The sequence below is a fragment of the Barbus barbus genome, assembly GCF_936440315.1.
Source record: "Barbus barbus genome assembly, chromosome: 49".
NCBI classification, from domain to species: Eukaryota; Metazoa; Chordata; class Actinopteri; order Cypriniformes; family Cyprinidae; genus Barbus; species Barbus barbus.
The window spans coordinates 8,754,891-8,770,939 of NC_136727.1; the positions used below are offsets into that span (position 1 = coordinate 8,754,891).

At 38.4% G+C, this 16,049-nt stretch overlaps 2 protein-coding genes across 2 annotated transcripts; both read left to right on the forward strand.

Moving 5' to 3' along the window:
* Positions 1-3,887: 3,887 nt before the first annotated feature.
* LOC306867388 (amine sulfotransferase-like) lies at positions 3,888-11,044 on the forward strand (the record flags this gene model as incomplete). Its single annotated transcript, XM_079413008.1, has 6 exons — positions 3,888-4,053; positions 4,271-4,473; positions 4,553-4,679; positions 9,031-9,125; positions 9,248-9,428; positions 10,917-11,044. The coding sequence occupies 6 exons, from the start codon at positions 3,888-3,890 to the stop codon at positions 11,042-11,044; spliced, it is 900 nt and encodes a 299-aa protein (XP_079269134.1).
* A 1,842-nt stretch (positions 11,045-12,886) lies between these two features.
* Positions 12,887-14,983, forward strand: LOC306867753 (amine sulfotransferase-like; the record flags this gene model as incomplete). Its single annotated transcript, XM_079413604.1, has 6 exons — positions 12,887-13,052; positions 13,243-13,445; positions 13,517-13,643; positions 14,246-14,340; positions 14,471-14,651; positions 14,856-14,983. The coding sequence occupies 6 exons, from the start codon at positions 12,887-12,889 to the stop codon at positions 14,981-14,983; spliced, it is 900 nt and encodes a 299-aa protein (XP_079269730.1).
* Between the last annotated feature and the right edge of the window lie 1,066 nt (positions 14,984-16,049).

A 16,049-nucleotide genomic window follows, 5' to 3' on the forward strand; every position in this document is an offset into this window, starting at 1 on the left:
ACGTCATCAGTCGCTGCCCAAGTACTGTTCCAATTCAAAGTTCACATCTAGCCAAGTCCAGTTCAAATCCCCGGATGTGTTCTTGATCCGCCCCTTTTACCGAGGATGCATCGAGAGGTGACTTGTGCGGACTTGATACGGGCCATAACCCAGAATTCAGTTCGTCCTCGAGAGTTCGTTCTTCTGAGTCGAACTTGGCAAGTCCAAACTCGAAAGGACGGAAGTCCAGACTCTGCGAACTTGGTATTGAGAAACGGCCATAAAGAAGTTCCCTTCCAGGAACTCGAGCTGTGTCGGAACGCCTTCAGCGTGACCGCGCTCTAAATCACGTGTGTAATCTGTCCAATGGATGGGCGAGTCGTCATAGGCGGGTGACGTCACCGACCGGGAAGCATAAAAGCACGTGCGGTGGACCCGGCATTTGCTTTTTGTCATTTAGCAACAGCCACTCTGTCTGTGTGTCTGTCATTCATGTTGTGAGTCTTATTTAGTGTTGTTTGGCTCTATAAGCACACTATAAACTCCAGTAAAAATGTCAAAGAGAGCTCAGAAGCATTTGGGGGACAGCAGATCTCATTTCAGACAGTGTGTTCCCCCTTGCAGACGCTACATCACTGCGGGGGATACGCACAGTCTGTGTGTGGTCTGCTTGGGAGCGAGTCATGCAGAGTCGGCTCTCGAGGGAGCCTCTCACTGCACTTCCAGGTGCACTTCGCTCCTGGAAGGCTTTCTTTCACGAGGAAGCCTTTGCCAGCGTTCCCCACGGTGCGTTGTCTCTCCGCGCCACCAAAGAGACCGCCCGCAATGCACTGGTGGCTGTGGAGAGACACTTGTAGTTGACCCTATCCGACATGCAAGAGAATTTCTTAATATGAAATTCAAATTAGATTAGACTGTACATAAATTGAAATATACACGCTAATACATGTACCATAGTCACGCAATGCTGACGTTGTTAACATTAATAATTTGAGAATAAAATATAACTAATAATAATTTGCACGGTTTGATGTGATATGAGCTAACCGATTGTTAGATTTAATCACCGTTGGTAGGGCGATTTATTGTAAAGCTTTTTTCTTCAGTTGGTCAGAACAAACGTGGCAGACTTGTTACTAACTTGTTCAGATGGCAATATACCGTGAAAATTCTGATTTGGGTCATATATTCCAAGACGTAGGATAGAATCTGTGATTACTAAGTGATTGATTCACACTGGTGCAGGGACCGACAGCTACACATTCACCTCAAAACATTAGATTAATCCGCGCTGAAGCCGTGCCAGAGTACAGCCCATGTAATAAAGATAAATCTGCACCTGGTTGCAATGCCAGGTTATCAACAGAGATGGCGACAAAGAGGCACAATTTACGGACTGCAGCTTTAATTAAGTATCCTTTAAAAAATCTTAAATAAAAATATAAAATTGCCCCTGTGATAATCTAAACAAAGAGTGAATAAACAAACTACTGCAATATTTATCACATATTTGTGGTGTCAGTTGTCACGTAATTACCATCGCAACCAACAATGTTCCAAAGGAAAAATACTGATTAGAAAATAAAATAATATTATTGTCTCTATCTCTCTCTCTCTCTCTCATATTATATATATATATATATATATATATATATATATATATATATATATGCTAGCTATGAAATTAGCATTTGCAAGACAAGTTGCTCATGTAAAATAGTATGTCATAGTAAAAACCTAGTATAATAATAATAATAATAATAATTTGTTACATTTATATAGCGCTTTTCTGGGTACTCAGAATGTCATTTATAGTCAATGAATGATGACAACATATGAGAATATATATTTGTTTAGGCAATGTTTTCAGAGGACTCACTCTGAGGGAGGTTCCCAGCTCTTTATGTCCTGTTTTATTTCTGATGGTTCTCTGTATGACACTGCAGGCGTTCTGGCATCTGTCCTGAACTACTTTATCGTCTCACTTTTAACTTGTGCCAGAGAACTGCGTTATCCTTACTGTTATCCCAAGCACCTATTGTCAAGTAGTCAAGTGTACATGTAGTTTAAATATTTATTGTGTTTAAACACTTATTTGTTATATTGTGGCTTAAACTTCCTCAGGTCAAGAGGATTTAGGATGACATGATCAACACAAACCTCGCAGTAACCTTCATCAGCACCTTTGTTTGTAATTTCTCAGCCTTCTCCTCTTTCATCCATTCATCCATTGCAACCAGTAACCAGCTGCCTCCTTTTCTCCATCCCCCCTCCCTCGGCGGCCCCATGGACGGGCATCTGGTCCCTTAGGTAAATCAGAGATGCCCAGGCACACCCTGGCCAGGAAAGGCCCAGGATCGGTTTACGGCCTACCTGAAAAGATCCTTTTAAAACGGCAAGTACATTGCTCCCTACTTTGAACAATGGCAGACCTTTTCAGTCTCTTTATGCATTGAAAAGCCCTTTACGTGCCTCTTCACTTGCTGTTCTGAATGCGAGATTCATTGTAGATTTACAGTATTTTGTGTAGACAACAGTGTGTTAGACAGAGCAGGCAAAACAGGCTGAATAAATGCCTCAGATTCTTCAAAAACAGCACAAAAGCCTTGGATCCTTCAAACTCAAGTTTACAAACAAATACCAGTGACTGCAGACACAGGTGTGTGGGGGACCATCAAAAATCTGAAGAAACCTATCAAGTTTCTGATTGTAGAACAGAGTTAACTATTCTGTTTATGTGAGGCCTCTTTTATAATCTGGTTGTTTATGAGACACATCAACAGTCAAAAAGACTGAAACTTTATATACTAATAATTTAAACTTTTTTTAATGAGGGACATCTATAAGGGAAAGTCTTTACATTCTCTTACGTTTGGATTTTTTCACTTAATGGTCATGTGTTGTAAATTTAAATCATTTAAAAACATTTTATTTATTTTTTTAAAGCACAAATATTCCAATTGGTATTTCAATACTAGCATGCAAGTAATAAATTAAAGGAATAGTTTCCATCCAAGAAGAATATGATTTTGTTTCTTCATCAAAACAGCGTATAGCGCTCCGTGAAGTTCATCTCGCCTTATTCTAGGTCCGAATAAAACATCAGGTCATGCAACAGACTATCCTGTCTCTTTGAATTTAAATCTATTTTTATTCACACCGGCTCTTGAAAACCTTTATGCCAACACACTTGCCCGAAAAAGTGCGGGGGGCAAATTTATGTGATATTAAAAGTGGGGGGAACACGTCCCCCGCATAATCTACGCCCATGCCTGTGTGTGATATAAGTAGTGTGAAATATGTTTTGAAGAAAATCCTGTCATCATTTACTACCATCTTACTCATCTCTCAAGTTGTTCCAAACCTGTATGAGTTTCTTTCTTCTGTTGAACACAAAAGAATGTATTTTGGAGAATTTTATTAACCAGACAGTTGCTGGTAGCCATTGACTTTCATAGGATTTTTTTCTCCCACACTATAGAACTGTTCTGATATTGCTTCACAGTCTTAAGTTCAACACTACAGTGTTCTTATGATGGAGTTACCCTGGGACAAAGCCCAAGAGGCAAACTTTCGTAAACTGCCTTCATCTCTTATTTAACTATTGAGTAACTTTTAGCTTATTCTCTTAGTATGTCTAGAACAGTGGTTCTTGAAACTTCTGGAATCACAAAAATGGATTACAGTTAATTAAATATGCTAGCAGTCCCTAATTCTTCATTATCTGCCTTTTTAGATAAAAGTCCAAAGGTTGGCACTTAACTATGCAAAAGTAAATAACATATTATCAGACTGTTGTGTAGCAATTCTTTTCTCAGTGAAATCAGGTCCTGGATAAATAAAGGTTTTCTCAGCTATTTACACTCTTTACTAGTGTTGACTTCATTAGGTTCGGTAAGATCTCAAACATGGCTCAGCAGGAATACAAAATGCTTAGTGACAAAATGTTCACATACAAAGGAACTGTCATAACTATGACAAAAAATCATGATTTTACTCCAGAATATATTGACAGTTTAGAGGACTTTGAAACAAAGGATGATGATGTCTTTGTTGTTACCTTCCCCAAATCTGGTAAGTGAGATGTTAGGTTATATTTATTAAATGTCTATTTAAAATTACCTCTGTACTCAAATTTTTGGTGTACTCTGACTTTACCACTGTTTGAACTAGCGGAAAAGTGTGAACTATGCATTAGCATGTAAATGTTTAAGGTAATGACAAAATGTTTAACATTATTCAATCTAGCCCCTAGTATTTTATTTTTGACTCAACTTCATCACTTTCTCAGGTACGATATGGACCCAACGGATCATGACCTTAATATATGCTGAAGATTTCCCGGACAAAGCCAACCAAATCACCCATGACCAGATGCCATGGCTAGAGTATCGAGCAATGGAGAAAAATTACAACACACGTCCATCTCCAAGACTCTTCTGCTCCCATTTACTCCAGCCTCTGATGCCCAAAATGCTGCAAAGAAAAGGAAAAGTGTGTATGCGTTCATCAATCGATTAATGAACTCTCATGATGTCATGCAAGTTTTTACTAAGTCTATCTTTGCTGTCAGGTCATCTATATCATGAGAAACCCAAAAGACATCATGGTGTCATATTTCCATTTTTCCAACAACATGAAAAACCTGGATTCTTCCAAGAACTTCGATGAGATGCTGGTAAAATTCTTCACAGGATGGAGTAAGAGCCAAAATCAATAGACCAAATATATCTTTCTTTTTTTTTTTTTTGGTGGAAATTAGATACTTAATATAAATACAAAGGTTAAAACAGTGTATGTATATAATATAATATAGTATATATTACACAATGTGGTGATTAATTAATCTACTTAATCACATATTAATTACACACAATTGACAAATGACCCACCCAATATAATTTAAAGCGATTATTACATTAAAGCAATATTCCAAAAATTAGCTATTGATTTATTTGAAAATTGTTCATTTTTGTGAACTGTTTTGTGTTTTGTCTCTTTAATTAGCTTTTTTATTAATATGGATTTTTTTGTTTTGTTTTTAGATTTGTTATTAATATATACAAATAAAATAGTTTTTTGAATATATAATACGCTAAATAAGAAACTAAAACTGCCAGTAGTTGGCAGTAAATATCTTAATGAATAAGACATTGAGTCATGCATTCATTCATTCAATTAATTCGCGGCGAAGAGAGTTTGCGGGTAAATCAAGGCCGCCATTCGTGGCACATACAAGCCCGCCGTCAGAGAATATGGCAAGCTCACCGGCACTTGGTCCAGCGATTCTGGATTTGGCGTTACCCCTGGGGTTCTCTGTGCCAATCCTCATCCCAGAGTCTCCCTAGTCTCCACTGGTGCTGTCCAGTCTTTCTCCGTCTCCTTTGCCTCCGCTCTCCTTCATCTCCTGCATCTTCGCTGGTCCCGTCCAGCTTCGTGCTTCCAGAGCGCCCCCAAGACTCCGCGCCTCCTAAATTATTCCCAGAGGGGAACCTCCCCAAGAAATTTTTAATAGTAATATAGGCCATATATGTGTGGCTGGGCCAAGGGCCAAGGTCACAGAGTCCCCTGATCCGCCACAGCCTGCCAGGTCCCCGGATCCGCCATGGCTTCCGGAGTCCCCTGACCCGCCCTGGAGGCTTCCCTTGTCTCATCCCTGTCCTGGCTCTGCTCCAGCCTCCAGGGCGCCTGCCCCATCTGTCACGTGTCAGTTTCCGCTTAGTTCCTGTTTGCTCTTATTTGGTTTTTCCTGTTCTAGTTTAGTTAATCAGCGTTTATTCCATTCACCTGTTTTGTATTAATCATCTTGTTTGCTCTTTTGTTCTTGTCTCTTTATAAGTCCTCAGTTCTCCCCTTGTCTTTGTCTCAGTTTAATGTTTCATCAGGCCATCAACTTCTCCGGCCTTAGCGGGGTTCTTCTTTGTGAAAAAAAAGGACGGAGGACTTCGACCATGCATCGACTACCGAGGCCTCAACGAAATCACTATCAAATTCCGCTATCCATTACCACTAGTCCCAGCCGCACTAGAACAGCTCCGTCAGGCCAAGTATTACACCAAACTCGATCTACGTAACGCATACAATCTGATTCGCATCCGAGAGGGTGACGAATGGAAGACTGCATTCTCCACTACTAGTGGGCACTATGAATACCGGGTTATGCCCTTCGGCCTTGCCAACAGTCCATCAATCTTTCAGTCTTTCATGAATGACATCTTCCGTGACATGCTCGACAGATGGGTAATTGTCTATATCGACGACATCCTGATATATTCCAACACCTGGGAGGAACACATTCGCCACGTCAGGTCCGTCTTGGAATGTCTTATACAATACCAACTTTACGCTAAAGCAGAGAAGTGCAAATTCCATCAGACCAGCATCTCATTCCTCGGGTACATTATCAGCCAGGTAGCAATGGACGAGAAGAAGGTCAAGGCAGTTCTCGAATGGCCACAGCCCCAGACAGTCAAGGAACTGCAACGTTTCCTAGGTTTCGCAAACTTCTACAGGAGTTTCATCCGAGATTTCAGAAAGATCGCCGCACCCTTAACAGCCATGACTAAACGCCACTCCACTCGATTAATGTGGTCTCCAGAGTCATGCCAGGCATACCACGAACTTAAGACTCGCTTCACTTCTGCACCCATCCTCCGACATCCTGATCCAGAACGAGAGTTCATTGTCGAAGTCGACGCCTCGAACACGGGGGTAGGCGCTATACTGTCCCAACGTCACGGCTCCTCAGCTAAGATGTTCCCGTGTGCCTTTTTCTCCCGCAAACTCACGGCCACAGAACAGAACTACGGCGTAGGCAATCGCAAATTACTAGCAATGAAATTGGCGCTTGAGGAGTGGCGACATTGGCTGGAGGGAGCTGCTCACCCCTTCGTCGTTCTCATGGATCACAAAAATCTGGAATATCTGCAGTCAGCTAAACGTCTGAACCCTCGTCAAGCCAGGTGGGCACTGTTCTTCACAAGATTTCGATTCACGGTCACATATCAGCCAGGCACAAAAAATACCACAGCCGACGCCCTAACGCGTCAAACTGAGAAGGTATTCTAAACCATCAGCAATGACAACATAATCTCCGAAAAGATTTGTGTGGCCCCAGTACAATGGGACATCATGACCAAAATAGAACATCTCAACCTCCAGGATCCACCACCACCAGAATGTCCAGCTAATCTCACATATGTCCCTGAACCCCTCAGACCATGATTACTTGCTCCGCCTGCCCTGATCCCACGCCTGTTATTCGGCTCTGTCTCTGTTTTGCCTCTGCTGTTCGGCCTGCTGGTGTTTGACCCTGTACTGCCTGACTATTCTTAATAAAGCTGCAAATGGATCCAAACCTCTCTGACGTTTCACAACAGGCGCAAGTAATTTATGTGTGAAAATTATTATATCCAGTGGATATAATAACTTCTCCTAGTTTTCTTAGTGATATTCAGTGCCAGTTTACCAGGAAGTGACGTTTTTGTTTTCTTTGACTCATTGGATGGAAACGGTGCTTTATAAACAAATGTGTTATGCCATATTCCAGTTTTGCGCACAAGTTTAATTTGAATCTTTGGATGGAAACATAGCTATTGAGTAATTAATTAAGAACAAAATGGTGTGACAATGTCCAATTGAAACCAAAATCAACAACCTACTGAGGACTGAAAATCAAAGTAAAATCTGAAATTCAGGCTGGTCAAACTTGCATAGATTTCATCAAAGCAACTCATATTGTAAGCCAGTAGTGTGTATGGCACTCCTGGCAACATCTAGGTATGATCCTGATGAGATGGTGGAAGGTGTTCTGGGGGATCTCCTGCCAGACCTGGACCAGGGCATCAGTGAGTCTGTGGTGCTACTTGGCGGCTTTGGACAATTTGAGACATAATGTTCCAGTTTTAATTTGGATTCAGGTCTAGGGAACAGGAGGGCAAGTCAATAGCATCAATGCCTTCATCACCAGAAACTGCCTACAAACTTGTGCCACATGAGGCCGGTCAAGAGGAACCTAGAGCCACTGCACCAGTGTAAGGTCTAACAGTGGCTCTGAGGATTTCATCCAGGTAGCTAGCACTTGGAGGTCTGCGCGACCCTCCAAGAATATTCATCAACATTATTTCCATAACGTTCTGCATGGCATCTCCAGCTTCTTCTCCACCCTCCAGCTTCCTCTTGATCACATTCCAGAGGTTTTAATGGGGTTTAGGTCTGGAGATTAGGCTGACCATGGCAGGGTCTTGAATGAGTTGGCTTTGTGTATTGGAGCATTGTTTTCTTCAAGAACAACTTTGTACGTGTTTTGATTCATGCGCCCTTTACAAAGATGAATGCGCCTTGTTGAAGCACCCCCAGATCATCACCAATCCTCCACCAAATTTCATAGTGCTTGTAGGCACCTCCAGGATTCCGTCTAACTATTAGATGGCCAGGTGTTGTGCAAAGCTTAAAATTAGTCTCATCAGTGAAGATGGCCTTACTCCAGTCCTCTACAGTCCAATACGTATGGCCTTTTGCAAACCTCAGCCTGGCTTTTCTTTGCTTCTCATTGATGAAGGGCTTTTTTCTAGATTTACAAAACTTCAGCTCTGCCCCTAGAAGCCTGTTTCAAACAGGGCTGCTGCTGGCCAAATGGGTCCCCAAAGCAGAATTGTATTGTTGTGCCACTCCCCAAATACTATGGAAGTAAAAAAAAAAAAAACAACTACAGAACTATAGAAATAGAACTTTAATAAAATATAAAAGTAAATAAATTAATTGTAATTACATTGTAATATATACAAATTACAATTGTAGCTCTAGACAGTTACCTATGGCTATGATTTTAATACAGTTGGAGCTAATGTTTGACAGTCATCATTATAGTGTTGGTGGGTGGAGTTAGTGTAAATTGCCTCTGCCAACAAGGTGGGCTATTTACACTTAGTGTAAATAGACACTCTGCTATATCAATCTGTGTAGGTTATGGTAAAATGGTAAAAAGAAAAAGAAGGTCTTGAACCTGCTACAAAGTATGAAAAAAACACTAATGTTGTGTCTGGTTTGTAGTGATTGGTGGCTGTTGGTTTGACCATGTTAAAGGATGGATCACAAATAAAGACAAATACAACATCCTGATCCTTACTTATGAAGAAATGATCAAGGTGAGACTGGTTTGGTTTATGACCCTTTGACCTTTCCGTCAAAATTTCTTTGGAGATATTGTATTTCTCTTTGGATATAATGTATATGAATATCTATATGAAATGTACAAATCTTTTATCAGGACCTCAGATCCGTTGTTGTGAAACTCTGTGAGTTTGTGGGAAAGAATCTGTCAGATGCAGCGATTGATAAAGTGGTGGAAACAGCCACATTCGAGCACATGAAGAATGACCCCTTGGCCAACTATGAATTCCTTCCTCAGATTATCACAGAGCATCCAAAAGGACTTTTTTTGCGCAAAGGTCAGACCAAATTGAAAAATTAAAGGGTTAGTTCACCCAAAAATAAAAATTCTGTCATTAATTACTCACCCTCATGTCGTTCCAAACCCATAAGACCTTCGTTTATTTTCGGAACACAAATTACGATATTTTTTTATCAAATCTGATAGCTCTCTGACCCTCCATAGACAGCAATGCAGCTGCAATATTCCTAGGTCCAGAAACGTAGTAAGGACATCAGTAAAAATTGTGCACAAAGAAAACAATGATAACATAATTCATTCAACAATTCTTCTCCCAGAGTTACCGTCTTCAGCCATTTTGGAGAGTATCCCAGAACGTAATCAACGTAATCAGCATTCTTTGTGTTCAGTAGACAGTGCACGCATGCTGAATGTAAACGCTGATTACGTTGATTACATTCTGGGATACAAAAATGGCGGAAGACGGTAACTCTGGGAGAAGAATTGTTGAATAAATTATATATGAATATATATATATATATATATATATATATATATATATATATATATATATATATATATATATATATATTAGTGCTGTCAATCGATTAAAAAAATTAATTGCGTTAATCACAGTCATGGATTGTGATTAATCACGATTAATCGCAAATTTAAAATACTAGGATTTACCTGTAAATGTGATGAAATAAAGAAAATCATGACAAACTAGTTTAAGGAATCAGAACCTTTCACACCTCCGCAAATATGTGACATAATCCTTAGCATTTTTTTTTGTCCAGCCATTATCATATGCTGGCAATTAAACATTTACCAAGCCACATTGCTTCAACTCCGGTATACATTTACCCAACTATTATCAAAAGTATTTCTAATTAAATACAACAAAACATTTTCTTGCGACCTTACATGAAGTATTATGACAAAACGCATTATGAAGAAGAATTGGACCTGTTCTGCAGGTGCATTAGAGCTAAGATTAGCATCATGCTACATAAGACAATTTATGAGATTAATAGTACACTTTTACTCAGAACTCACTTTAAACCACCATCGAGTGTTTGTAATAACTTCCTTCTGCGATCACATGTGTATATATACACTTTGGGTGGCTGCTTTACATTATAAAAGTAGCCCAAAAAAAACGCAACCCACAGCTCTAACTCTCAACTCTAACTTTAAGAAGTTGGGGTCAAACCTTATCAAACGATTAATTTGCACAAAAAAAATATTAACGCGTTAATGTTGACAGCCCTAATATATATATATAATATGTCTATAGAGGGCCAGAAAGCTCTCGGATTTCATAAAAAATAAATTTTTTATTTGTGTTGAGTAGATGAATGAGGTCTTACGGGTTTGGAACAATGTGAGGGTGAGTAAATAACGACACAATTTTCATGTATGGGTGAACTATCCCTTTAAATGTGATAAGTGTGACATATCAGCTGCATATATATATATATATATATATATATATATATATATATAGCTGTTATGTTAATGTTTTCAACCTGCTGTGTTACAGGAAAAGTTGGTGAATGGAAGAACTCTTTAACTGTGGCTCAGAGTGAATGTTTTGACCGCATCTACCAAGAAAGAATGAAGGACGTACCTCTTAACTTTGTATGGGACATCTCTGAATTGCATGGCTGAAAACTCAAGAAGTGATATCCCATCCATTATACAAACTAATGAAGATAAAACACTATTACAATAATAAAGGGAAGGCATAATATTGTGTGTGTGGGGGGGGGGGAATTGTACAAAATGCTTTATTATTTTATTTTATTTTTTTCAAAAATGAAAACTTTTTATGCAGGGTCCGTCTCTTTTCACTGAAAAAAAAGGTCACTATTTCAATGTTCATGAGCATGCAAGAAATAGTTTTAAGTTAAAGGAATAGTTCACCCAAAAATTAGGTTTGAAGTCATTTCTTATCTTGAAAGTCTCAACCAATTACTCTACAAATTGGGTTCTCAGAGGTGTAGGATTTGTTATGTTAGTTAATCGATCAATCTAATCTCGTATTTTTAGATAGTCTTAGAGAAATTTGCTAATGGTCCTTTTGCATGATCTGATCTAAAACGTGGTATTTCATGTATTTTGTAATAGTTAGCTATAACTATTTTCGACACTTCTGATATTTCTGATATGCTTCAGTTCCCCAAAATGACCGGTAGATGTCAGCAAACACTATCAAGTCCATAACATAAGTACAAAGTTCGGCAAAAAGCGGATTCGAACTCAGGTCGATTGCATCAAAAAGACTACAGTACATGCTTTGTCATCTATGTCACTGGAGTTGTTCTTTGATAATCTCTTTTTTAATGTTGACTATCCCAATCACATGTTGGTGGGCGGAGTTAGTGTAAATAGCTTCCACCAACAAGTGTAAATAACCACTCTGTAAAGGGCCATTAATTTTACATTTAAAAATTAGATTATTAAATAATTAAATTGTAAATAATAATAATTTCTCTCTCTGTGTGTGTGTTTTAATGAAGTTAGTGTAGTTTGTGCCTCAATCTCTTTACTTCAAACTTTCGTAGTCTTTATCTAGGCCTACATTCAAAACTACAAACAAGTGTTATAAAAGAAAGTGTTATACTAAAACTAAAATAAAAGAAAATAACTAAAGATATAATAAAATACCTAACTACATAATACTATTATTGTTAGAAATTGCAACAATATAAAATAGAAATAAATACATTTATACATTTAAAACGTTTTTAAACCGCTCTCATTGCTTATTTAAATATTGCATAACTTTTAACAGTGTTGTTTTCAATGTTAGATTTAGAATGGGCTTAAATGATCCCATATAAAAAGATAAATCACATGAAACATTTCCTTCTGAGCCTGTTTATTACCATTTTATTGATGTTTTATTCTCTCAATATATCGAGATCAGCGGTTTTCAACCAGAGGCCCGGGCCCCATAGCAAACCTCCAAGAGGGGCCACAGAAAGACTTTAAAATATTTAAATTAGTAAATAATTAAGTTATTGTTAATAATATATTAAAATAATTTAACTAATCTGAATTAAAATGCTAAATCACAAAACAGAAATATAGCATTCTTACAGCAGAAATTCAGAAAATAGGCATAATTTTAGCGTACAGTATATCGTGGGCCTTTGTGTTGCACAACAGGAGCCATTCATTTCAAGGTTGAGAATCACTGATCTAGAATACTATTGAAACAATAAAGATAGACCAAATGCAACCACAATTTGTGCATTACACCATATCTTTGCATTCATATTTGTGGCCTTCTGAACTTTACTGCTGCGTTTCCCATTTGAAATGATAATATAGGTTACCAAGGAGTCCAAAGGTTGGCCATGAACTACGTAAAAACAAATAAGACTTTAACTTGCTATTGTGTAACAGTTTTTTCTAAGTGAAATCTATCCCTGGATAAATCAAGGTCTTCTCTGCTATTTATGCTCTTTAGTATTGTTGTTGGTTTGGTTCAGTAAGATCTCAAACATGGCTCAGCAGGAATACAAAATGCTTAGTGACAAAATGTTCAGCTACAAAGGAACTGTCATAACTTTGACAGAAAATCATGATCTTACTCCAGAATATATTGACAGTTTAGCGGATTTTGAAACAAAGGATGATGATGTTTTTGTTGTTACCTTCCCCAAATCTGGTAAGTAAGATGTTAAGCTATATTTCCGATGTCTATTTCAAAGTACCTCTGTAGTCAAACTTTCAGCACACTTTGACTTTGCCACTGTTTAAAATAGCTTAACAATGTGAACGATGAATTACGATGTAAATTTTGAATTCAAAAAATTGAATCATGCCCATTGTATTTTAACTCTACACCTGTTTCTCAGGTACAGTGTGGACCCAACGGATCATGACGTTAATATACGCTGAAGATTTCCCAGACAAAGCCAGCCAACTCACATCCGAGCAGATGCCCTGGCTGGAGTATCGGATAACAGGGAGAGATTACAACACACGTCCATCTCCGAGACTCTTCTGCTCCCATTTACTCCAGCCGCTGATGCCCAAAATGCTGCAAAGAAAAGGAAAAGTGTGTATGCGTTCATCAGATGATGGCTTGATGTCATGAACAGGTGTTTATTCATCTGTCTTCTCTGTCAGGTCATCTATATCATGAGAAACCCTAAAGACATCATGGTGTCATATTTCCATTTTTCCAACAACATGAAAAACCTGGATTCTTCTGAGAACTTCGATGAGATGCTGGAAAAATTCTTCACCGGATGGAGTAAGAGCCAAAACATTATAGCCCTATATATAATTTTTTGCATAACAGATGAAATACATGAAGACAATTTTTTAAAGGTTTTAAGGACAGATGGTTGACAGTGTGGACAGTATGATTGAAAGTTTAAAGTTTAAGTCAGACAACACCGTGGCGTAAGGGAGTTGTGGTGTGAGCTGCTAACAATAAGCAAGTAGGAGATGGACTTAAAATAAACTCTCAAAACTTACTGCCAGATTTTGGAAAATAATTTCTGTGGTGCAAGAGGAAGTGGTCCTGGTCCCTCAACAGTCACTCTCAACCTCAAACTGTCTATTAATCTTTTTTTAAAAATTGTAAATGTATTTCACAACACTTCAGCTTGTGGTTCTTAGATCAGGTCATGTTTCAGGATTCTTTACCTTAGCAAAGTCTCTGAGAACCTTCTGAAGACCCCAAGTAGTTTGCAGCTCTAAAAAATAGTGGCACAGAACTAAAGTGTTCCTGATGGTTTCATTTTTAGTTTAACACCTAATTCCTTACCTTGAATCTTGAATCTTTTGTAGCTAATGACCTTTTCTTCTCGACCTGTTTTTGTGGCCCTGCTGCCTGTTTCTGTTTTGTAGTGATTGGTGGCTGTTGGTTTGACCATGTTAAAGGATGGATCACAAATAAAGACAAATACAACATCCTGATCCTTACTTATGAAGAAATGATCAAGGTGAGACTGGTTTGGCTTATGACTCTTTGACCTTTCCATCAAACTTATTTTGCGTTATTGTACTTCTTTGGATATACAGCATATGCATCTCTGTATACTCACCAGTGAACAAAAATAAATCTTTCATTAGGATCTCAGATCCGTCATTGTAAAAATCTGTGAGTTTGTGGGAAAGAATCTGTCAGATGCAGTGATTGATAAAGTGGTGGAAACAGCCACATTCAAGCACATGAAGAGAGACCCCTTGGCCAACTATGAATCCCTTCCTCAGAATGTCACAGAGCGTCCAAAAGGACTCTTTTTGCGCAAAGGTAAGACAAAAGTGAAAAATTAAGAGTTGGACATTTATGCAGCCTCAAATAAAGATTTAAATATATAAATGTATCACCTTCATGAGAATATAATTTTTTCAAATGGTTCATTATGTAAAATTGCATTATTAAATGTGATAAGTGTGACACATCAGCGGCAGTGGGACAATGTTATATAAATGTTTTCAACATGCTGTGTTACAGGAACAGTTGGGGACTGGAAGAGCTCTTTAACTGTGGCTCAGAGTGAATGTTTTGACCGTGTCTACCAAGAAAGAATGAAGGACGTACCTCTTAACATGGTCTGGGACATCTCAGAATTGCAGGGATGAAAACTCAAGCTGTGGCATTAATTTTATGAACTAATAAACCGTTCATAGGTGAATGGATGTGTATGTATTTTACGTAAAATGTTCTATAAAGACGTACATTTACTTACGTTTTTTACAGGCACTAAAATGTACAATACTGACGTATTTTCAGCATTTAAACATACAAAACTGACGTATTGACGACATCTAAAAATTAATCCTTGTGAATATTGAAATCTGGGCTGGTGTGGTTACACGTGGTCTGCAGTTGTGAGGCCGGTTGGATGTACTGCCAAATTCTGCCTTTGGAGATGGCTTATGGTAGAGAAATTAACATTCAATTCACGGGCAACTGCTCAGGTGGACATCCCTGCGGTCAGCATGCTAACTGCACGCTCCCTTAAAACTTGCGACATCTGTGGCATTGTGCTGTGTGATAAAACTGCACATTTTAGAGTGGCCTTTTATTGTGGCCAGCCTAAGGTACACCTGTGCAATAATCATGCTGTCTAATCAGCATCTTGATATGCCACACCTGTGAGGTGGATGGATTATCTCGGCAAAGGAGAAGTGCTCACTAACACAGATTTAGACAGATTTGTGAACAATATTTGAGAGAAATAGGCCTTTTGTGTACATAGAATCTTTGAGTTCAGCTCATTAAAAATGGGGGCAAAAACAAAAGTGTTTCGTTTATAATTTTGTTCAGTGTATGTACAAAGGCTGATAATAAAAATTGAGGTTAAAGAAATGAGTCCAAAGGTTGGCCATTTAACTACTTTAACTGTAACGGCTCTTTTCTCGATTAAATCTGCCTCTGGATATATCAATGTCTTCTCCACTATTTACAGTCATTAGTGTTGTTTGTTTGGTTCAGTAAGATCTCAAACATAGCTCAGCAGGAATACAAAATGCTTAGTGACAAAATGTTCACCTACAAAGGAACTGTCTTAACTTTAGGGAACAATCATGTTCTTACTCCAGAATATATTGACAGTTTAGAGGGTTTTGAAACAAAGGATTATGATGTTTTTGTTGTTAAAGCACTCTTAAAAATAAAGGTGCTTTACGATGCCATAGAAGAAGC